Source organism: Solanum stenotomum, chromosome 5, assembly GCF_019186545.1.
Source record: "Solanum stenotomum isolate F172 chromosome 5, ASM1918654v1, whole genome shotgun sequence".
Lineage (NCBI taxonomy): Eukaryota > Viridiplantae > Streptophyta > Magnoliopsida > Solanales > Solanaceae > Solanum > Solanum stenotomum.
Window position 1 is genome coordinate 51,743,026 of NC_064286.1, and position 23,148 is coordinate 51,766,173.

General features: G+C 31.8%; 2 protein-coding genes and 1 long non-coding RNA gene across 4 annotated transcripts in view; all 3 read left to right on the forward strand.

The window, feature by feature from the left end:
* Positions 1 to 4,206: 4,206 nt before the first annotated feature.
* The window catches only part of LOC125864945 (nicotinate N-methyltransferase 1), a 49,772-nt gene continuing 30,830 nt past the window's right edge, over positions 4,207 to 23,148 (forward strand). The window contains exons 1-4 of one of the 2 annotated variants that reach the window (XM_049545085.1): positions 4,207 to 4,588; positions 5,236 to 5,657; positions 6,129 to 6,193; positions 6,956 to 7,429. In XM_049545085.1, coding sequence (XP_049401042.1) covers positions 4,293 to 4,588; positions 5,236 to 5,657; positions 6,129 to 6,193; positions 6,956 to 7,258 — 1,086 coding nt within the window. In that variant the 5' untranslated portion in view covers positions 4,207 to 4,292 and the 3' untranslated portion in view covers positions 7,259 to 7,429. Of the gene's footprint in view, positions 4,589 to 5,235; positions 5,658 to 6,128; positions 6,194 to 6,955; positions 7,430 to 23,148 lie in introns of those variants that run through there. The other variant, XM_049545086.1, reaches the window with a different exon arrangement.
* Positions 9,701 to 12,184, forward strand: LOC125864946 (nicotinate N-methyltransferase 1-like). The gene is made up of 4 exons (XM_049545087.1): positions 9,701 to 9,996; positions 10,406 to 10,827; positions 11,347 to 11,411; positions 11,610 to 12,184. The coding sequence occupies exons 1-4, from the start codon at positions 9,701 to 9,703 to the stop codon at positions 11,907 to 11,909; spliced, it is 1,083 nt and encodes a 360-aa protein (XP_049401044.1). The 3' UTR covers positions 11,910 to 12,184.
* Positions 13,547 to 14,349, forward strand: LOC125864947 (uncharacterized). Its single transcript, XR_007446299.1, has 2 exons — positions 13,547 to 13,664; positions 14,060 to 14,349. It is a non-coding gene; the product is annotated as an uncharacterized LOC125864947 (long non-coding RNA).

The following is a 23,148-nucleotide window of genomic DNA, read 5'->3' on the forward strand; positions in this document are numbered from 1 at the left end:
TATTTTCAAAATCACTCTATATCCCAAAATATAAACAATATTATTATTTTTGAAATATACTGGACTATTGAATGTAAATGTTATTTCCTAGTTATTTTCAACTTTGATTATATATATCACTGGTAGAGCTATATGATGTTAGTCTTAACCAAGATCTTAATCATAATTGTTTAATTCTTTTAAAATATTTTTTTATCTTTTTGTGAGAATTTTAATTTTTAAATATATGTGTAATTGAATTGATATATAAAATATTCTACATTAAATAAGGATGTCTTAATAATTCGAGTTATTTTTTTGTTTTTTATATAATAATTATTTTTAGTGTAGTATTTTAAAAAAATAAAAAAGTGTTTAACTTCACACAATAATATTGTTATTTATAAAAGTAAGGACTAATTCTATTTCATAAGATGCTATCCATTTATTTATAATACATTACCTTAGATTTTAATATAAATTTTTTTATTTATTAATATGAAGTTTAGGTTGTTTAACTCAAAATACTAAGATATATTTTTTTTAAAATGAGGACATAAAATAAACGTTTTACTAGCTTAATCCGGCCACCCCTATTAGTAGAGATATAATATGAAAAACTTCCATAACAATATTATATATAGATGTTGTTAATATATAATAACAAATTAACAATAATACTGAATATATAACGCATGACCCAATGTGCCAAACTATAAATTTTTATATTTTTCACTATTTAATATTTATGATTTAATACGAATAGAACAATAATAGGAAAAGTTTGTAATTTTTATTTGTAAGATTTTTTTTTTTTTTGGTAACTGAAAGCTTTATTACCAGATATATCAATATGTATAAAGTGTTATGAAATTCTGGATATGGACATAGTCCCAATCTCAGAGTTCGTGCTACTACCCTTACCACTAAACTACTATTCTATGGATAATAATTGAAGTTACGAATGAATTCAGCCAGCTTCGGTTGCATACTGCTTCTCAGTGGATTTCTTGAATGATGCTCTTGGTGATCATCTCTGTGGTTCTTTCTTTCTTTTGGAAAATTCTGTAATTCTTCTCTTGCCAGACATAGTATACTGCTGCTGCGAGTGTCATCCTATATACCTCATCTTGAATTGCTTTTCCTGTGGCATGTGAAATAGCCCAATCCATTTCTTCTGTCCACCCTGCTGTGTTTCTGATAATGCACAACCACTGTAATAACTTACGCCATATCCTAGCAGCCATAGTGCATGAGAAAAAAGATGTTGATGTGTCTCTAGCCGTGCACATACTTGATCCGTGTGTATCCCCCATTTATCCAACCTATCCATGGTATATAACCTCCTATGTATGGTCAAGTAGAGTATGAAGATGCATTTTGGATTCCCTTGATTATTGCATGTCAACCTTCTCCACGGCACCTTGATGAAATCCCCCCTAAGCTTCTTATACATACTTTTAATGGTGAAATCATCTGCATCCATGATTTCTGTCATTGATATTCCTGCCTCAGAAATCCAATGACTTGCTTGTATGATCTTTTTCACCATCCAAGAAGCTTGTTGCCCTGCTACTTCCCATGGTCTCCTGCCTTTAATATAGTATGTATGGACCTAAACAATCCATAACTTGTCCTTTTTTGTGCAAGATTTCACAGGTGTTTGAGTATAGCTGCTTTGTTCCATATATATACATCAGTTATATTTAAACCACCAGCAACCTTAGGCCAGCATAATGCGTCCCATGCAATGAGTGCTTTTCCTTTGCTTTGTGCATCTCCTTTCCATAAAAATCTCTTACACAATGTTTCTATTGTTTGTAAGATTATTTTAGGAATGAGAAAGATCTGTGACCAAAAAGCTTGGATTGATGTTAAGACACTTTGTACCAACTGGAGCTTCCTACATATGAAAGAAACTTTACTGTCCATGTGTTGATCCTCCCTACCATCTTATCTATTAAAAGTTGGCATTGGCTAATAGATAGCTTCTTTGAACTGAGTGGCACCCCAAGATACTTGAAAGGGAGAGCTCCTTTGGTGAAACCTGTGTGTTGCAGTATCTGTTGTTGAATTGGTTCTGGGACTCCACCAAAGTACACACAACTTTGTTTTGGAGAATTATTGGAAACATTCAAATAGAAGTGTAGTTGATGGTCTGTCTCCTCTGCTAAATAAGAGAAGATCATCTGCAAAGCTCAGCTGAATTATTTATTGTTTTTGACATCTTAGATGAAATTTAAAAGCATTTTTGTTACTCAATGATCTCAATAGTCTTGTAAGATAATCCATAGCCAGAACAAATAGGTAAGGGGATAAAGGATCCCCTTGCCTTACCCCTCTCCTTGCCTGAAATGGAACACTGGGGCATCCATTAATCATAATTGAGTAAGAGACTATCCTGACACACTTCATAATCCATGTAAGGATTAATTAACTAGATGTTTAATTTTAAAATTCTATCTCTCTATTAATAATTTACCGCATTAGAAATTATTAAAAGTATCTTTTAATGTATATTATGTTAATCTATTTATTTTATCAACTCCAAGGGTAAAAAAAGAAATCAGCGGTAATAATTGTCCAACTCTTAAAATTGTTATTATGTGGCCTACTTTAAATCACTGACAGTTAACGATATTTAAATTTATTTGGACCTCTTTCTCATCCAATTATAGATTTTTTTGGATTTTAATATGGATATAAGCCACTTTTAAGACGTAATTTTCAATTTTATTTAATTACTAAATATTATTATATTTTACCAATTAAGAATAATAGTATGAGATTAGACTTCAATTTTCCTCATTGTAGGCTTTAATTTTCTTTGACTAAATGCAATATTCCTATATACTACTATGTTGTAGTAAAAACTTGGACCTATATTGATAAAAAAAATTTACATTAAATCATATAGATTTTCTATACAACGTGTTAATAAATTTAATAAGGTGAGAATATATAATAATTAATCACGATAAGTGTTCATAATATATGGACAATTCATGTCATGAATCTATGGATTCTATATAAATATCAGAATAAGTTTTTATTCACAATATTATACATCAAATTAATAGACATATAATATATAATATGTATTTGTAAATCAACTCTTATAAGTTATACATAATTTAATTAATATACATTTATAACTAACTATCAAATACTTTATCAGTAATATTACATAAATTACACTGAATATATTATCGACGTCTTCATCACCTTATTTCATAGACGAAAGAGGACCTTTTCCTTTTGGCAAAGTACACCACTAATTTCAGCAATGGAAAATATCTCAAAGCCAAAGATTATGATTTGTCTATGACTTCTTTCACCTAAAGTCTCTCTCAGAGACCCATGCTATATTTGTGAAGGCTATCAAATTTCACGTGACGCAATTATTATTATATATGAAGTAAATAAATAATTTTTTAATTATATTTTGAAAAATATTTAAAATTGTTAATTATCATAACTTATTATTATTATTTTTAATGCAATTTTTAAATGTATAAATGTGTTTTCAAAAAGATTGACATTTTATATAAGAATTTGCACCAAAAAATAAACAATTTGATCATTATATACCAAATTATATCATATCAAGCTAAATAGAGGGAAAAATAATTAGAAATGGAAGCACCTATGTAATCTAGTGACTAATAAAATAGATTGAAAATCACAAGATTTTATATTCAAATTCTAACAGAAGCAAAAATATTAGTTATTTTTTTCTATTTTACAAAATATTAATAGATGGAATTAATTATACATATGTTGATAGGTAATAGAATCTCACAAAATTAATCGAGATATCAGAGCATACAAACTATTAAAAAGAGTAATGGAAATTGGACATTTGAATGACAACTGACAAGTATGGTAAAGGTTGTTATCAATAATGGAGGGGTCCAAAGATCCGCTTACAAATTCCCATAAATTTTATAAACTTCAAATTATAATTCATCTTTCATAAGTTTTGATTTGCTAAAAGCAAATGCAGAGTATTAATATCAGATTCATCAAAATCCATTATTTTCATAAATTGAAGCATAATTTACGCGTAAAAATTCATACAAATTATTATAAGTATAGTAACTATAAAACTTAGAACTTAAAAAAACCCTCGATTTAATATTATTAAAACCATAAAACTTAAATTCTAGATCCGGTCATATAACTTACCCCTATATAAAGTGGCCACACTTGGCCAATAACTTTCCCACAATAAATACATGACATCCCTATAGCTAAAAAAAATAAAACATATTAGTTTCCAAAAAACAAGGCCCAAAAAAAGTGTAGAAACTATGGGGAATGCAAATGGGGAATCAAGCAACAACAATAATAATGCAAGATTAGCTATAATGGAATTAGCTAACATGATAAGTGTACCTATGTCCCTTAATGCCGTTGTTAAACTTAAGGTAGCTGATGCTATTTGGCAAAATGGATCAAATGCTCCACTCTCTCCCGTTGAAATTCTCGCTAAAATCCGCGGCCCTCAGGATGGCGGGGATGCTGAGAACCTTCAACGAATTCTACGTATGCTCACAAGCTACAGTGTGTTCAAGGAGCATGTTGTTGATGATGGCTCTCAAAGAAGGTATTTTTTAACGCTAATATTTTATATGATGTTTTGTTAGTGACGGATTTAAGATCTAAAATTAGTACATATGTATGGTACTTTTCTTCCAATTGCTTGGGAGAAAAAAAAGGTTAATTTCTTATATTATTAATAAAATAATCAAGAACCTAAGAAAAGTTATGTATTAATTAAGCTTGATATAATGCTAATTTAATTTGTTAGTCCTAGTATTCTTCATCTTCTTAATTAATCGAAGAAAGTCAAGGCATAGAATTCTACTATGAGGTTCATTATTTTCCTTAATAGATGTGATTTTTCTGGTCCACACACTATATATCTATGTGTTGGGCAATTGTTAGTGCAGTAACGTGATTGGTACCACATAAGTCATTTTTATTAAAAACAGTAGTAATAATAAATTTCCATTGTGTTTCAACAATGTTAATTTATATCCCATTCAACGATAATTTATATAGTCGATCCAAATTCATTATTCAGACATAGGACGAGAGGGAGTTGCTCGGATGGTAAGCACCCCTCACTTCCAACTTGAAGGTTGCGAGTTCCAGTCACCAAGGGAGCAAAAGGGGTGGGAGCTCCTAGGGAGGGTTAATAAAAATAAAAATAAAAATTATTCAGACATAGTTATTGTTCGTTGTATATAGATATTCGTTGACTGAGGTGGGAAAAACCCTCGTCACGGACGAGAATGGCTTATCTCATGGCTCGTACGTGCTCCAGCACCATCAGGACGCGTTAATGAGGGCGTGGACGATGGTTCATGAGGCCGTTAATGATTCATCGATAGAGCCATTTGTGAAGGCAAATGGTGAGCCAGCTTACAATTACTATGGAAAAAACTCAGAGATGAATAGCCTTATGTTAAATGCAATGTCTGGAGTTTCTGTGCCATTTATGAAGACAATTTTAGAAGGATATGATGGGTTTCAAGGTGTAAAAACACTTGTTGATGTTGGAGGAAGTGGTGGAGATTGCTTGAAGATGATTTTAGAAAAACATACAAATATTGAACTTGGAATTAACTTTGATTTGCCTGAGGTCGTTGAAAAAGCCCCACAAATTCCTAGCAAGTTTCATTCTTTTATCTAACTATAATATCATATTCAATATAATTTCAGAATCTGGAAAAGGTAGTATGTACGGACTACGAACTCTTACTCATACTTCATTTGTTCCTCCTTAGTTGTCATGCTGTGTTTTTCCAGAGTCAGTTTAACTAATTTTCAAAGCTAAATTAGATTGCATTAATTTTTTTTTTTAATATTCATGAACTATACAAAAATTACTACATAATTGCATTTTTTCCCACATCAACATGATAAAAAAAGTACATCTTAAAATGTAAGTCAAAGTTTATATTATTTAACTCTAAAAAAAATTATGACAGCTAAAGAGGAACACTTTTGTACTCTTAATTAAGTTACAATTCAATTAGTGGTTTTTGCAAATTGAATTGTTTTAAAATGTTTTGCTAATTGCAATATGTGGCTATTATATGATAGTAGGGCCAAATTTAAGATAAGTTTTTGGCGTGTAGGTATTAAACACGTTGGTGGTGATATGTTTGATTACATACCAAAGGGGGATGCTATTTTCATGAAGGTAATTGTCAAATCTATTTTGTTTCTACTTTAAATTATTGAACTAGATATGTGTCTAAGTATCTACCACATGAAAGAAGTAGTTGCGTTATGTTGATTTCAGATATTATGTATTTTGTTTGAACATTAATTGGCAATAGGAGTTTCGAATTGTAGACCACACCTTTTTTTTCTCTAATTTGTTTTCTTTTCCATGGACAAGACCTAAGGTAGTAGGGTAAGTGCATCATACAAATCAGTTCCCTTTTTGTATGAACGATCTTTAAATTATAAATAATTTTTTTCTTTTCCAAGAAGAAAAAAAGTAAGTGAGAAAATGACAAACGTAATTCTTTATGTTTGGGGTTAAGATTAAATCTAAAGTATAGTTTAGTTTGATTTATTTATAATAAATGTCTTTTAATTTGGGCTTGCTTTACATTTATGTTCTCTAATTTTGGGTGTGCACATGTCAACACTTAAACTTGTATAAACTTGAACAACTAGACACATGAGTTCTACATGACATACATGTTGGACACAATGTAGGACACAAATTGCCATTTGGATGCCACATAGGATATGTGTGTTTATTAGTTCAACTTTATATACGTTTAAGTGTCTATTTGTGCACTTCCAAAATTGAAGGCATAAATATCAGCTAAAGTATTTTGACAAAATCAATATGCTAGTACTAGTATAAATGTTTTAGTGAAATGTTAATAACATGTTTATAATCACAAGTTTCGAAACTTAACATAATTTGTGACATGGATACATGTAGTGGGTGCTAACAACATGGACAGATGATGAATGCAAAGAAATAATGAAGAGTTGTTACAATGCACTTCCAGAGAAAGGTAAATTTATTGCTTGTGAGCCAGTTTTGCCTCACCATACTGATGATAGCAAGAGAACTAGGGCACTTCTTGAAGGTGACATTTTTGTCATGACTATTTACCGTGCCAAGGGCAAGCACCGTACTGAGGAAGAATATCGGCAGCTCGGACGAGCTGCCGGTTTCAACGATTGCAAGGGTTTTTACATCGATCATTTTTTTACGATTCTTGAATTTCACAAGTCATGAATATAATTGTGAGATGTTAGTGGTACGAACGTAGTTCTGATTTAACATTAAAATAAATGTACGGTGTTGTAGTTGTAAAATAGAACTACGTTTTCTACTTTATATGAGGATGCAAGATTGGAGTCTTTTATTTATCGATGGAAAAACTTTGAGAAGGGAGTAGCACGATTTGGAGTGAATATTACTTTTATCTATTTATTATTTATATAAGAAAAGAGTAGGAGAATATCTTTAATTTTTCTAACATACAAATTCATATTGTCAATTCAACGGTATTATGCAAAAAAAATTCACAAAACTAAGCAAAAAGCAGAATCAAAACTTAGCCTATTTGTTCTAACCAAATAAGTAAAAATAAAAATAAAACAGTAACAAAACATTGAAAAGCCTAAAGCAAAACTCTATATTGTGCACCTATGATCCATCCATCCATCCTATTCAAAATGTTGCTCTTTAAATAAGACATAAATGAATTACTGCAATTTTTCATTGTCTTTTTTTTTTTTAAAATAATAATTAATATATATTTCAATTTATTTGTCTTAATTTGATTTGATATGCAATTTTAAGACTGTAAAGAGTTTTTTAAAATTTTACAGTCTTAAAGTCTTAAACTAAGAATATATAATGAATTATTTTTTTTAAAAAAAATTATGATCTTAAATATCATCTAATCAGATAATAAATTTAAAGGACTATTAGATTGAAAATAAATATTTATAAAAAAAATAGATTTAAAATAATTAAAGCTAGACGGAAAAAAAATCAAGAAAGAGTGTATATATCTATCACGTGAAAGACAGATGATTTGTTGCTTTCAAATAGTATGGATTTTGTTTGACTTGAGTCCCTACTGATTTTAAACATTGATCATGGAGAGACAATTTTGGCAATTACTTTTTGAATAGTAGACCACACCTTCTTTTTTTTGTTTTTCTGTCCGGAATCCACATTGAAGCTCTGATTAAATTTGAATCGTGCACTGTAAGATCCATTTGGTGATGACGGTTCCAATATGATTTTTTCCATATTCATGACTTGAATATGAGACTTTTGATTAAGGGTGAAATAATCCCACCATTGTACCACAATCCATGTCGGTAGACCACACCTTTCTAATATGCAATTTCTCATATTTTCTTGTATGTTCGATTGGAGGAAAACTATGTAAAAAAATGATTTAGTTGAAAATATGATTAGAAAAGTTCATTATATCTTAGAAATTGCAACACAAAAATATTTATCTTTATGGATTAAGTAAAATAAACATATATTGTATATTATAGAGGTAATTAATAGCGTACTTTGTAGTTAGTTATAGATACACATTAATTTAAAGTTAAAATTATGTAAATTAAGTGCACAAAGTTTGTATCTTGTAAGAGTCATCTAGGTATAAAGTTTGTATTGTCATAGGAGTAACAAAAATAAATCTTTGACTATATAATTTTTTTAAATACTTTAAATTGTTAATTATTATGACTTATTTCTTTTTTCTTCAATGTAACTTTTAAATGTAGAAATATGTTTTTTAAGAAATTGGCATTTTATATATGAATTTATACAAAAACTTAAATAGTTTTGATCTTAATATGCTGAATTATATCTGATCAAGTTAAATAGAGGGAAAATAATTAGTAATGGAAGCACATATGTATAGTCTAGTGATTAGTAAAATAGATTGAAAATTATGAGATTTTCTATTAAAATTTTATCAAAAGCAAGAATACTAGGTATTTTTTCCTATTTTCAGAATCTTGATGGATAAAATTATTCATTTATTGAGGATAGGTCACGAAATCTCATAAAATTAATTGAAGTACAAGCAAACTAGACAATAATACACTACGACTATTAAAATCATAGTGGAAATAGGACATTTGAATGACAAGTATGCTAAAGGTAATTGCTATCAATACATGGGATGATTTGAAGACCCGACGTAAATTCATAAGTTTCAAATTCTAAGTTTATCTAAACTTAGCTTTACAAAAGATTTAATACTAAAACCACAAATATTAAATCTATAAAAACTTTTAAATTTTGAATCCGGTCATACAACTTGGCACTTGCCCTATAAAGTAACAACATGGCCAATAAAGTTCTTACAATAAATACAACTTTGTTAGCCTTTTTTGTTTCCCACCTGGTGTTCGGAGTCCACATTGAAACTTAGATAAAATTTGAATCGCGCACTGCAGGTGGGTGGCGCTCCCAACAAATTTTTCTCCATACCCAGGACTCAAACCCAAGAACTTTGATTAAAGGTGAAACACTCCCAGATGCACTACAACCCATGTTGGTTACTTGACCCTAGCTATAAAGTAACAATACTTGGCCAATAAAGTTTTTTTTTTACTATAAATACATGGCATCCCTATAACTAAACAATATAACATATAGTTCCCAAAAAAAATAAGGCAAAAAAAAAGTGTAGAAGCCATGGAGAATGGAAATGGGGAAACAAGCAACAACAACAACAATAATGCAAGGTTAGCTATAATGGAATTAGCTAACATGATAAGTGTACCTATGTCCCTCAATGCCATTATCAAACTCAAGGTAGCTGATGCTATTTGGGAAGGTGGATCTAATGCTCCACTCTCTCCCGCTGAAATTCTCGCTAAAATCCGCCCTCAGGGTGGCGGGGATGCTGAGAACCTTCAACGGATTCTACGCATGCTCACGAGTTACCGTGTGTTCGAGGAGCATGTAGTCGATGACGGCTCTCAAAGAAGGTACTTTAAAAAACTAACACTCTGTTTGAATGGTTGTTAAGTATTGCTTCATAATGCATATATTGTATTGTATCTTTTTAATAAATACAACGTTTGGATTGATTATGTCGTTCTCCGTTGTTAAGAATGTCAGACATCGAATTTGAGTGATAAATCTACTAGAAAAGTAAGGTATGAGGTAATGCTACTATGAAAAGGTAGGGTAAAAGATAAAATAAAATTATTAAATACTCAAATAAAGACAAAAAGAAAAAAAATATTAAGGTTATGACGTAATCACACTATGGTTCCTAGTCCACACACTAGATATCTATATATGTTGGCAATTGCTAATGGAATCCAAAAGTAGAAACATGTTTGGTACGACAAAAGTTATTTTTGAGGCATAATTATTGTTTGTTGTATACAGATATTCGTTGACTGAGGTGGGAAAAACCCTAGTCACGGACGAGAATGGCTTATCTCATGGCTTGTACGTGCTCCAACACCATCAAGACGAATTAATGAGGGTGTGGACGATGGTTCATGAGACCGTTAATGATTCATCGTCTGATCCATTTGTGAAAGTATATGGTGAACGACCTTATAGTTACTATGGAAAAAACCCAGAGATGAATAGCCTTATGTTTAATGCAATGTCTGGAGTTTCTATGCCATTTATGAAGGCAATGTTAGAGAGATATGATGGATTTGAAGGTGTGAAAACACTTGTTGATGTTGGTGGAAGTGTTGGAGATTGCTTGAAGATGATTTTAGAAAAACATTCAAGTATTGAACTTGGAATCAACTTTGATTTGCCTGAGGTGGTTGAAAAAGCCCCACAAATTCCTCGTAAGTTTTGATCTTCTATTTTATTACAACTTTATTTAGTATATTTGAGATGCAATAATAACGTACATTAACAATTTCATAGGGAAGATTTGAAAAGGTAGTGTATTCACAATATTTTACTCCTATTTTGTGAAGGTAGAGAGACTGTTTTCCTCGACCTAAGTATAACAGTTTCATATATTTGAGAGACATACTACATAAATGTGCTCTTTAACTGGTTTCAGTTGACATTTATGTTATTCAATTTTAGGTGTATACAAGTAGATAGTTAAACTTGTATAGAATTGAACAAGTAGACACGCACATTCGTCGTCTTACGTGACATAATACACATAAACCTTCATGTATAACACAAATTATGATGTCACGTAAGACGCATGTGTCTATTTGTGCACACAGAAACGAATGCTGAGATCTAGTCTTCCATCCGTTTGATTAATTGCAATATAAATATACGTGTGGCTAAATATGATGGTAGGGGTAGGGCCAATTTAAGATAAGTTTTTGGAGTACGTGCAGGTATAAAACACGTTGGTGGTGACATGCTCGATTACATACCAAAGGGCGATGCTATTTTCATGAAGGTAATTGACAAATATATTTTGTTTCTACTTTAAATTATTGAACTAGATATATCTATCACGTGAAAAAAGTAGACGAATGTTAGATATTTTGTAATATATCGAGGTTCAAATTGAACAGACATCTGTTCATGAAAAAAACATGAATTTTAAAAGATTTACTGACTCTATATTTTGGTTTGCGACATGAATTGCATGTAGTGGATACTAGTAATATTTACAGACGATGAATGCAAGCAAATAATGAAAAGTTGTTACAATGCACTTCCAGAGAAAGGCAAATTTATTATTTGTGATCCAGTTTTGCCCCACCATACTGATGATAGCAAGAGAACTAGAGCCCTTCTTGAAAGTGACATTTATGTCATGGCTATTTATCGTGCCCAAGGCAAGCACCGCACTGAGGAAGAATACCGGCAGCTCGGTCGAGCTGCCGGTTTCACTGACTGCAAGGGTGTCTACATCGATCATTTCTTCACGATTCTTGAATTTTACAAGTAATGAATATAATTGTGAGTGGTACGAACGTACGTAGTTACGTTCAATGTGCTAATTATATGTTTCACATTAATAATAAACATGTGTGGTGTTGTTATTGTACAATAAAACTCTATTTCCAATCTTACATGAGAATGGAAGATTGAGGTTAAATTCTGAATTTCTCTGAAAATAGTATCATTGATTTTTTTTTCTTAGAGATTACGTGCTTGTTATAAGGTTATCAATGTATTTGAGTGTATTTGTAACTGGCTATAAATTTGTATCAATATATTCAATCTTATTTTGTCCCTGGCTTGTTATGCATTTGTATCACATGTTACATACTCTTTCAAAATACGATTGATCCAATATTATATCTCTCTCTATGCTCGTTCAGACATGGTGAGGGTTGTCTAAGTATGAAATCGAAGAGTAGTAGAAGAAGAAGAAGAGTGGTCTCCACCATCGATCTCTCGTCTGATATTTGTATTAGTAGTATCTCATCTGAATCCCAGATCTTTTGTTGCTTATTGAATTTCAATTCAGGCGAGGACGAGAAAGGGGGGTTAATGTAATTCTTTTAAATTATAATTATGTATAGTAAATACATAACACATATTTATCTTACTATTTAAGTTTTTCATTAAAAATAACCTCGTATTTAAAATATAGCATATATTAACCAAATAAATATCCTCCTATTTATATCTCTCTTTTCTATTCCAAAACCTCTGCCGTCACTAACAACTTGCCTTCATTAATTTGAAGAAACGGTAGATTAAATGGGTTGGTAGATTTGAATTTCAGAAGTAGATGTATTTATTTTTTAAATTATGTAATATATTGATCAATTATAATATGTGACGTGACTATTTAAACTATAAAAAAGTCATTAAGTTTAAAGTATTAGTTGAAAAATATTTGCGAATCCATAAATCCAAAAATAAATAAATAACATATATGATCCTTTTTTTATACATTCAAAATAATTTTAATCTTTTTCCATTAAAATAATTAAATGAACCAAAATAATAATAAAAGTATCATAGAAATGAGATGTGTGATGTGGAGCAAAGGAAGTGCCAATGGCATATCCTTTGGAAGATCCCATCCAATCCCAATATTCCATTTCACTCTTTTCTCCTACTTACCTTTTGGTCTAACTTTACCCAAAAGTGACACTACACTACTTGCTCAAGTCACCCCACTTTTTTTTTATTTGATATCACTTTTCGATGATGTTCGATATTTATTTTAAAGCTTAATTATTAGTAGTTTATATTTATGTTGAAAAGTTTTATTTTTGTGAGTCAAAATATTTTTTATCAAGGATGATTTCATTTTCAGAGTTTGAATGCGAGATATTTAATTAACTTATTTGTATAGAAATTCATCACATTGTTCATAAGGATGAAATTAGAGGACTGATTATGAATTCAATAAAATTCAGTAATTTTTAATTAAATTTTGTATTTTTATTAAGAAATTACTTATAATTTTTTCCAAAAAGCAATATGAATTTTTAAAAAATTCAGAACATCTAAACTCAAAATTGTAAATCTGTTTCACTATTACAAAACATAAAGCAGTATTTTTTTATTGTCATCATGATCTAGGACAAAAGAACCAAGTGGCCATTATTATAAACACTAAGCCAAGCCTTCTAAAACAAACCCTCTCTCCCCTTTCATGTGAGGCTTCCTTTGCATGGTTTTCCTAGTGGGCAACCACCCTTTTGCTACCAACTTTTAGGGCAAAAAGGTGGCGGCGGAAGAGGTGGCTCTCGTCGTTGATTCACCGGAGATGGTGACTTCCTTCTTGGAATTATTGTCCATTGATAAATTCTCTTGGTGTTGTTTTTTTTTNGTTTTTATTAAGAAATCACTTATAATTTTTTCCAAAAAGCAATATGAATTTTTAAAAAATTCAAAACATCTAAACTCAAAATTCTAAATATGCTTCGCTATTACAAAACATAAAGCATTATTTTTTTATTGTCATCATGATCTAGGACAAAAGAACCAAGTGTCCACTATTATAAACACTAAGCCAAGCCTTCTAAAACAAACCCTCTCTCCCCTTTCATGTGAGGCTTCCTTTGCATGGTTTTCCTAGTGGGCAACCACCCTTTTGCCACCAACTTTTAGGGCAAAAGGGTGGCGGCGGAAGAGGTGGATCTCGTCGTTGATTCACCGGAGATGGTGGCTTCCTTCTTGGAATTATTGTCCATTGATAAATTCTCTTGGTGGTGTTTTTCTTTTGTTGGAAAGGGCAACTTCTATCCTTTGGCATTTTAATGGAGGAAATGGTTAATGAAAAAGAAGAGCAATCTCAAGGAAAAGGCAGATTATTCATGTTAATCCTATCGATCTCTACTTAATTACTAGTTCTTAATATGAGTTATTGAGTTTTAATTATTATAATGAATATTGTTATGTGTTTGTGATCTATTTTAGTTATATGATCATGCTTGTGTACTAGGCGTCTTGGCCCATATAGAGTATTGTGTTTGTATTAAAATGTTTGAGACTTCTTATGGTATCATATCATTATGTTATTTCAATTATTGATGAATTTTGATTGTGGTCCTAGCAAACTAAAATGTAAAGTTTATTCTTTTTGTGATATTCAGATTAATTAGGACTGGATTATATTACTATCAAATATAAAGTAACTATATAAGTTAATAAATTTGTGTATCATGGTCAAAGCTAGGTTGTAAAAAACCGAATCGAAAATCGAATCAAACCGCAAATCGAGTCAAACCAAAAAAAAATCCGCCTAGTGGTTTGGTTTGAATTGGTTTGGTATTGGGAAAAACCCCGACTATATTTGGGTTGGTTTGGTTTTAACTAAAAAAACCAGTCCAAGACCAAACCAACCCGACATTATATATGTAATTTTAAAATTTTATTTTATACATAAAAATATTTACTTTGATATAATTTTAAAATATTTCTTATACTATTTCATAGTTTTTATCTTTTAATATATTGTTTTAAGTTTAAAACTTAGAATTCGGAATGGTCCAATAAAGATTATAGTTCATAGATGTTGATAACTACAATAAAACTTAAATCAAAATCAAATTAATACTAATGCAAAAAGAAAATCAATTCAACACTAAGAATGACAATAATATTGAATATTTGTTCTTTAGTTTTACATTGGATTAGACAATTAAAATACATAATCTAATTTTAACTTTCCTTAAATATTTAGTAATGTAACTAATACTTATTAAACTTATTTTAGCATGATTTAGTACTTTTAAATTATGATCATTTTCATTATGACTTTACAATATTTATTTTATATGATGATTTCATTATTATTTTTTATTGAATATTTTTGTGTCATCAATACTCATATCATATTTTGTGTTATTTTTTTAAAGAAACACCTTAGATAATTGTTTTTTGGTTGGACTAAAGAAATATTTGGAGCACAAGTTAATTATATGTTTGTATGCAAACTTACCGAAAAAATCCAAAAATCTGAAAAAATCCAAGGTTTATTAGTTTTGTTTTATTTATAAATTTAAAAATTCAACACAATGGTTTGGTTTGGTATTTGAAAAACCCGAACCAACCCGAGGTTGAAAAACCCGAAAAAATTCGAATTTTATTAGTTTGGTTTGGTTTATAAATTTAACATTTTTACACAAATAGTTTGGTTTGATATTTGAAAAACTCGAACCAACCCGGTCATGTACACCCCTAGTCAAAGCGATAAAAACAAATGCACATATTCTTAACCAAAAAATTACAAAATTTATCGATATTTAAGAGATTAAAATGTTAATTTAATCTTCTCTCACATTGTATTGAAGTTTGCTGATAATGTAAAAGTATTGTATATCATAAAAGTATTCTCCTTTAGTTTATTCATTCAAAATTAAATTCCTATGGAATTCCATGATCAAAATGCAAATTTTCCAAGAAAGAAAATAAATACTCCATCTGTTCACTTTTTACTTGTTACTTATTTCAATAATTATTTTCTTAATAGATATGCCTGATCAAACTGTGACAGGTAAAAGTGAACGGAAAAGTACAATACTACGTTTTTATTCATCAACATCAAGGTTAGTGTACGTGATGTATTTATTTTCCTTTAGATTCTTGTCATTTAGCGATTATAAAAAATTTCCACACTAATGGTAGTTGGTAGAAATAATTATACTTATAATTATAAAATTTTCATCGGTAATAGAATGCTTAAAATTAGGGGTGGGCATAAACACCGAAAAACCGAAAAACCGAATCGAACCGAATTATTTTGGTATTTCGGTTTCGGTATTTCGGTTTTCGGTTCGGTATTCGGTATACGGTTTTGGATTTTTCGGTATTTCGGTTCGGTTTTCGGTATATAATTTTTGTGTTATTNNATCAACATCAAGGTTAGTGTACGTGATGTATTTATTTTCCTTTAGATTCTTGTCATTTAGCGATTATAAAAAATTTCCACACTAATGGTAGTTGGTAGAAATAATTATACTTATAATTATAAAATTTTCATCGGTAATAGAATGCTTAAAATAATTTCATATATTTTGAAAAATTAGGAGCTGGATTTATCGACCGTAAAACCCCTTCTTGTCAAGTCACCGATGGCCGCCATGACCGGCTGCCAACCTCCTGCGGAGGTAGGCCGGCTGATAATTCCATCTGGGCCCTCATACGCTGATGCACTGGGACTGAAAAAACCTAACAAGAAACCATTACCACTCAAACCAATTTCTAACTGGTCTTTCCCTATGAGAACGTTGAAATGGGATCCAATGTTTAATCCAGAAGAGGAAACAACAACAGCTATTGCTTGGATATCGTTTCCATCACTGCCGCCAAACTTTTTTGGAGAGGATGTTGTATTTTCACTTGCAGCAGCAGCAGGAAAGCCACTTCAGGTGGACATGGCAACAAAGAATCAAACGTGGCCAAGTTGTGCAAGAGTAAAGGTGGAGGTAGATTTACTAAGAGAATTCCCAAAGCGGATTAAAATTGGGATGAAGATGAAGAATGAGGAGGTATTGGAGAAGTGGATCAAGATCAAATACAATTATGTACCAAAGTATTGTCAAATATGTATGATTCAGGGACACAACGAGGAACAATGTTTTGTTGTGCACCCAAAATTGTATCCAAAAGAGAAAGCAGGACAAGTGGATGGGAAGAGAACAGAAAGAAAACAGACTAATTCTAAGGAGAGGAAATCAGATGTGAATGATGCAGAAAAGGCTGGAAACAACCAAAAATTCATTAGAGACGAAGGTTTTATGGAGCATAGACACAAAAAATGGGGAGGTGATAAAATAAAACAGCCAGAACAGGTTTGGAACAGGGTTGGTTTAATTACTAAAAATACATTCAATATGTTGGCACAAGATGAATAAGAGGGAGGAGGAGAAGGGGAGAAATTAGATTTGAATGCAGTGGACACAAACGGAGATACACCTGGTATTCAAATGAGTAATAACAAAGAGAAGAGCACCAAGAGGCAATGAGGCACAAGAGAAAATGACTCTAGGGAGGGGAATAGTCAGGCAGGAATAAAAAATATAGAGACTTCAGGACATACAGAGAACAATCACCAGGCAAGCAAAAAAAGAGGTGGTAGAACGGAGAGGAGCATTGACAAAGATGGTTCAACAAAGGAGAATTATGAAGGGAAAGATCAGAGAACAGAAAATAAGTTTAATGATTCTGGTTCACGTAACATGTTGGAATCATGCAGGAAATCGGGGAGAAATAACTTCATGGAGATAGATGACATCGAAATAAGGAAATCTCCGAACTTAATAGAAGAAGATGATGAGGTATTGAAGCACAGAAAGGACACAGAGGAGGATGAGGATATCGAATATAACATTCAGCAAATTAGCAAGGTGATTTATCACCTAGACATACTAATAGCTTGAAGTATAGGGCAAGAAAAGGTAAGTGAACCTTACCTTTACAAGTCCAAACAAGGAGTAGTAGGGAGAAGGCGTCTAATAGTGATCAATGATTGAGAAAATTCTTTTATGGAACATTAGGTCGGTTAATACTCAAAAATCTTTTGAGAGATTAATGGACTTAAATAAAAGACATCATTATTCATTCATAGCTTTAATGGAACTGTTCCAAAGTCCAGCGGAGCTAGATCAATACAAAAGGAAGTTAGGTTTTGAGCATCTCAGGGTAAACTGTTCCGAAAAAAATTGGTATTTTTGGAGAACAGTTTGGGATGCCAAGATCATTCTTGATACAATGCAGCAAATAACAATAAAGTTTAAAATAAGGGATAATTTTTTTCTGATTACGGCTGTGTATGCGAGATGCACTGCCTTGGAAATGTTAGAATTATGGGAGGCACTAGGAGATTTAGCAGGAAGGGAGCATTGCCCATGGGTGGTTGGAGGAGATTTTATAATTCTTAATGAGAAGGAAAAACTATGAGGCCTTCAGTTTACTCAAAATGAAGCTTTGGATTTTGCATCCTGTATTACTTCATGTGCATTATCTGAAATACGTACATCAGGTAGTAAATTTACTTGGTAGAATGGACGAATTGAAGAAGATTGTATTTTTAAAAGGTTGGCTATGATTCTTGTAAATCAAGAGTTTATGGATATTTTTCCATCTTCTGAGGTTCATCATCTGATCAGACACGGATCTGACCATGCTCCTCTCCACATGACATGTGATTCTGTTGAGGGACCTACGTTAAAACTATTTCGGTTCTTGAATTTTTGGAGTAAACACAAATATTTCAAGAAGATTGTGGAAGATAATTGGTGTGTGGATTTTGTTGGGAACCCTTTCGTTGAGTTTCAAGCTAAACTAAAGAAAATGAAAAAGGCTTTATCCGCGTAGAGCAGAACTGTTTATGGGGATATCTTTCAACAAATTGCCACAATAGAAAATGTGATAAAGATAAAGGAAGCTCAGATGAAGATATATCCATTTGAAAGCAACATGGCAGGTTTGAGCAAAGCAGAAGCAGAATTGAAGAAATTTTTGAAAATTGAAAAAGAATTTTGGAAGCAAAAGGCGGGGATGAAATGGTTTTCTGATGTGGATAACAATACGAAATTCTTCCATTCTTATGTAAAAGGGAAAATGAAGAAGTTGCACATTTCCGAAATAGAAGATGATCAGGGGATAAAGTTACAGTCCAATGAACAGATTGGTCGAGCTGCAGTACATTTTTTTAAGCAGCAATTCTGTGCAGAATCAATGGCGACTGATTCTGCCATGATCGAGCACATACCAAAATGTATAACAGAAGAAGAAAATGCGGTAATGAGTAGACTGCCAGACCTGGAGGAAGTGAAAAGTGTGGTTTTTGAATTAAATGGGAGTAGTGCTTGTGGGCCGGACAGATTCACAGGACATTTTTTCCAGTGTTGTTGGGAGATCATTGGGGAAGATATCACTAAGGTGGTTAGAGCATTTTTCTGTGGGAAAGAATTGACAAAGAGCATTACTCATACGAACTTAGTGCTTCTGCCGAATAAAGAAGTGGTTCGAACTTTCTCAGAGCTAAGACCAATAAGTCTTAGTAATTTTATGAATAAGATCATATCCAGAGTAATACATGATAGAATTGTGGTGATTTTACCCAATATTATTTCTCTAACACAGTCAGGTTTTGTTAAGGGCAGAAGTATTACGGAAAATGTATTATTGGCACAGGAGATAATCAGAGATATGAATAAAAGGAGTAAAAATGTTAATGTGGTTGTGAAATTAGATATTACCAATGAATATGATAGAGTTTCATGGTCTTTTTTAACCAAAGTGATGATGAGTTTTGGTTTTTCTGAAATAAATATTGATATGATATAGAGGATTATGACCAACAATTACTTTGTGTTGATCAATGGGAGGGCTCATGGTTTTTTTTGATCATCTAGAGGTGTGAAGCAGGGAGATCCTCTCTCCCCTACTTTGTTTATTATTGCAGCAGAAGTCCTAGCTAGAGGTCTCAATAGTTTACACGGGGATGCAAATTTTAAGGGCTGTGGGTTGCCGAAATGGAGTCCAAAGATAAATCATTTATCTTACGCAGATGATACTATCCTTTTCTGTTCTGGAGAAAAAAGGCCAGTAATCAAAATGATGCAGGTGCTAAGAGATTATGAGTGCATCTCAGGGCAAATGATTAATAAATCAAAGAGTTGTTTCTATCTCCATGAGAATACAACTTTGATTGTCGCAATAAGATTGCGAAGGTTAACAGGAATAAGATAAGGAAATTTTCCTTTCACTTACTTGGGTTGTCCAGTTTATTATGGGAAGAGCAAATCAAGTTACTTTGAGGAATTGATAAGGAAAATTGCAAAGAGAATTTTTTCTTGGCATAATAAATTCCTTTCTTTTGGAGGTAAACCGGTGCTAGTTAATCATGTACTTCAGTCAATGCCAATATACTTATTATCAGCAATGAGTCCAACCAAGAAGGTCATGGAGCAGATTCATCAAATCTTTGCAAAATTCTTTTGGGGAAAGGTTGGGGGAATAAAAGGAAAGCATTGGGTGGCATGGGAAGATATGTGTCTACCAAAGGAGGAAGGTGGAATTGGATTTAGGAGGATACAAGATATAAACAAAGCACTTTTTGCTAAGTTATGGTGTAATTTTTGAGTCTCCACAAACTCGTTATGGACTAAATACATGTGGAATTAATACTGCAAGATAGCGCATCTGATAATTGCAATTAGTATCGGAGCTTCACAGGTATAGAGGAAGATGATTAAGATCAGGGAGGAGGTGGAACATGACATTTGGTGGCAATTAAAAGCTGGTAATTCTAGTTTTTGGTTTGATAATTGGACCAAGCAAGGAACTCTATACTTTATAGAATATGGCGCAAGAGGAGGAATTAGAAGTCAAGGATTTTATTAGGAATAATGAGTGGGATGTGGACAAGCTGAGATCTGTTATTTTAGAGGAGATGGTACAACATATAGTTAAGAACATCAAGGCCAGAAGTAAGGCGGACGACAGTGATAAAGCCTGGTGGGTACGTAGCACTAATGGATTTTTCACTGTCAAGTCAGCATATCAAACAGTGAGAAACAAAAGGGCAGAGAAAGAATGGAGCAAGTTTATGTGGATAAAGGGGTTACCTTTCAAGATTGGATTTTTTTTATGGAGGGTTTGGATGAGGAGAATAGCAACAGATGATAACCTCAAAAAGATGAGGTTGCAGTTGGTGTCTAAATGCTATTATTGTGAAGAGGGACATATGGAGACTATGCCTCATTTATTACTAACAGCTCCCATAGCCCAAAAGCTATGGAGGCAGTTTGCTTCTTGTGTAGGTATCAACATAAATGGATTAAATTTAAAGCAACTCATTTTCAGGTGGTGGGAGCATAAGATGTCAAACAAGCTAGATAAGATATTAAAGGCAGTCCCAGCAATCCTAATGTGGGAACTATGAAAAAGGAGAAATAATATAAGACATGGAAAAGAAAATTCATACAGATATATGTATTATCAATGTCAATTGACAATATATCGTTTGATAAGGGTCAAATTTCCATGGATTAAAAGGTTACCACATCAATGGTCTGAAATGGAAGACATACATCATATGGTTACTCAAATCAATGTGTATGTGCACCATATATTCAGAGAAGTTAATCAGCTAGCAGACTATGTAGCAAATTCAACAATTAACAAAGAGGAAAAACAGGTTTTTTAAACTTTAATCAGTTACCTAGCATGGGAAGAAAGATATGTGTAATTGAATTGATATATAAAATATTCTACATTAAATAAGGATGACTTAATAATTTAGAGTTATTTTTTTGTTTTTTATATAATAATTATTTTTAGTGTAGTATTTTAAAAAAAATAAAAAGTGTTTAACTTCACACAATAATATTGTTATTTATAAAAGTAAGGACTAATTCTATTTCATAAGATGCTATCCATTTATTTATAATACATTACCTTAGATTTTAATATAAATTTTTTTATTTATTAATATGAAGTTTAGGTTGTTTAACTCAAAATACTAAGATATATTTTTTTTAAAATGAGGACATAAAATAAACGTTTTACTAGCTTAATCCGGCCACCCCTATTAGTAGAGATATAATATGAAAAACTTCCATAACAATATTATATATAGATGTTGTTAATATATAATAACAAATTAACAATAATACTGAATATATAACGCATGACCCAATGTGCCAAACTATAAATTTTTATATTTTTCACTATTTAATATTTATGATTTAATACGAATAGAACAATAATAGGAAAAGTTTGTAATTTTTATTTGTAAGGTTTTTTTTTTTTTTTGGTAACTGAAAGCTTTATTACCAGATATATCAATATGTATAAAGTGTTATGAAATTCTGGATATGGACATAGTCCCAATCTCAGAGTTCGTGCTACTACCCTTACCACTAAACTACTATTCTATGGATAATAATTGAAGTTACGAATGAATTCAGCCAGCTTCAGTTGCATACTGCTTCTCAGTGGATTTCTTGAATGATGCTCTTGGTGATCATCTCTGTGGTTCTTTCTTTCTTTTGGAAAATTCTGTAATTCTTCTCTTGCCAGACATAGTATACTGCTGCTGCGAGTGTCATCCTATATACCTCATCTTGAATTGCTTTTCCTGTGGCATGTGAAATAGCCCAATCCATTTCTTCTGTCCACCCTGCTGTGTTTCTGATAATGCACAACCACTGTAATAACTTACGCCATATCCTAGCAGCCATAGTGCATGAGAAAAAAAGATGTTGGTGTGTCTCTAGCTCTTGCTTACACAGTGCACATACTTGATCCGTGTGTATCCCCCATTTATCCAACCTATCCATGGTATATAACCTCCTATGTATGGTCAAGTAGAGTATGAAGATGCATTTTGGATTCTCTTGATTATTGCATGTCAACCTTCTCCACGGCACCTTGATGAAATCCCCCCTAAGCTTCTTATACATACTTTTAATGGTGAAATCATCTGCATCCATGATTTCTGTCATTGATATTCCTGCCTCAGAAATCCAATGACTTGCTTGTATGATCTTTTTCACCATCCAAGAAGCTTGTTGCCCTGCTACTTCCCATGGTCTCCTGCCTTTAATATAGTATGTATGGACCTAAACAATCCATAACTTGTCCTTTTTTGTGCAAGATTTCACAGGTGTTTGAGTATAGCTGCTTTGTTCCATATATATACATCAGTTATATTTAAACCACCAGCAACCTTAGGCCAACATAATGTGTCCCATGCAATGAGTGCTTTT

Coding starts and splice junctions, on each gene's coding strand:
- LOC125864946 (XM_049545087.1), top strand. CDS start 9,701: ATGGAGAATGGAAATGGGGAAACAAGCAACAACAACAACAATAATGCA. Junction 10,828..11,346: donor AAAAGCCCCACAAATTCCTC/GTAAGTTTTGAT, acceptor GAGTACGTGCAG/GTATAAAACACGTTGGTGGT. Junction 11,412..11,609: donor GCGATGCTATTTTCATGAAG/GTAATTGACAAA, acceptor AATTGCATGTAG/TGGATACTAGTAATATTTAC.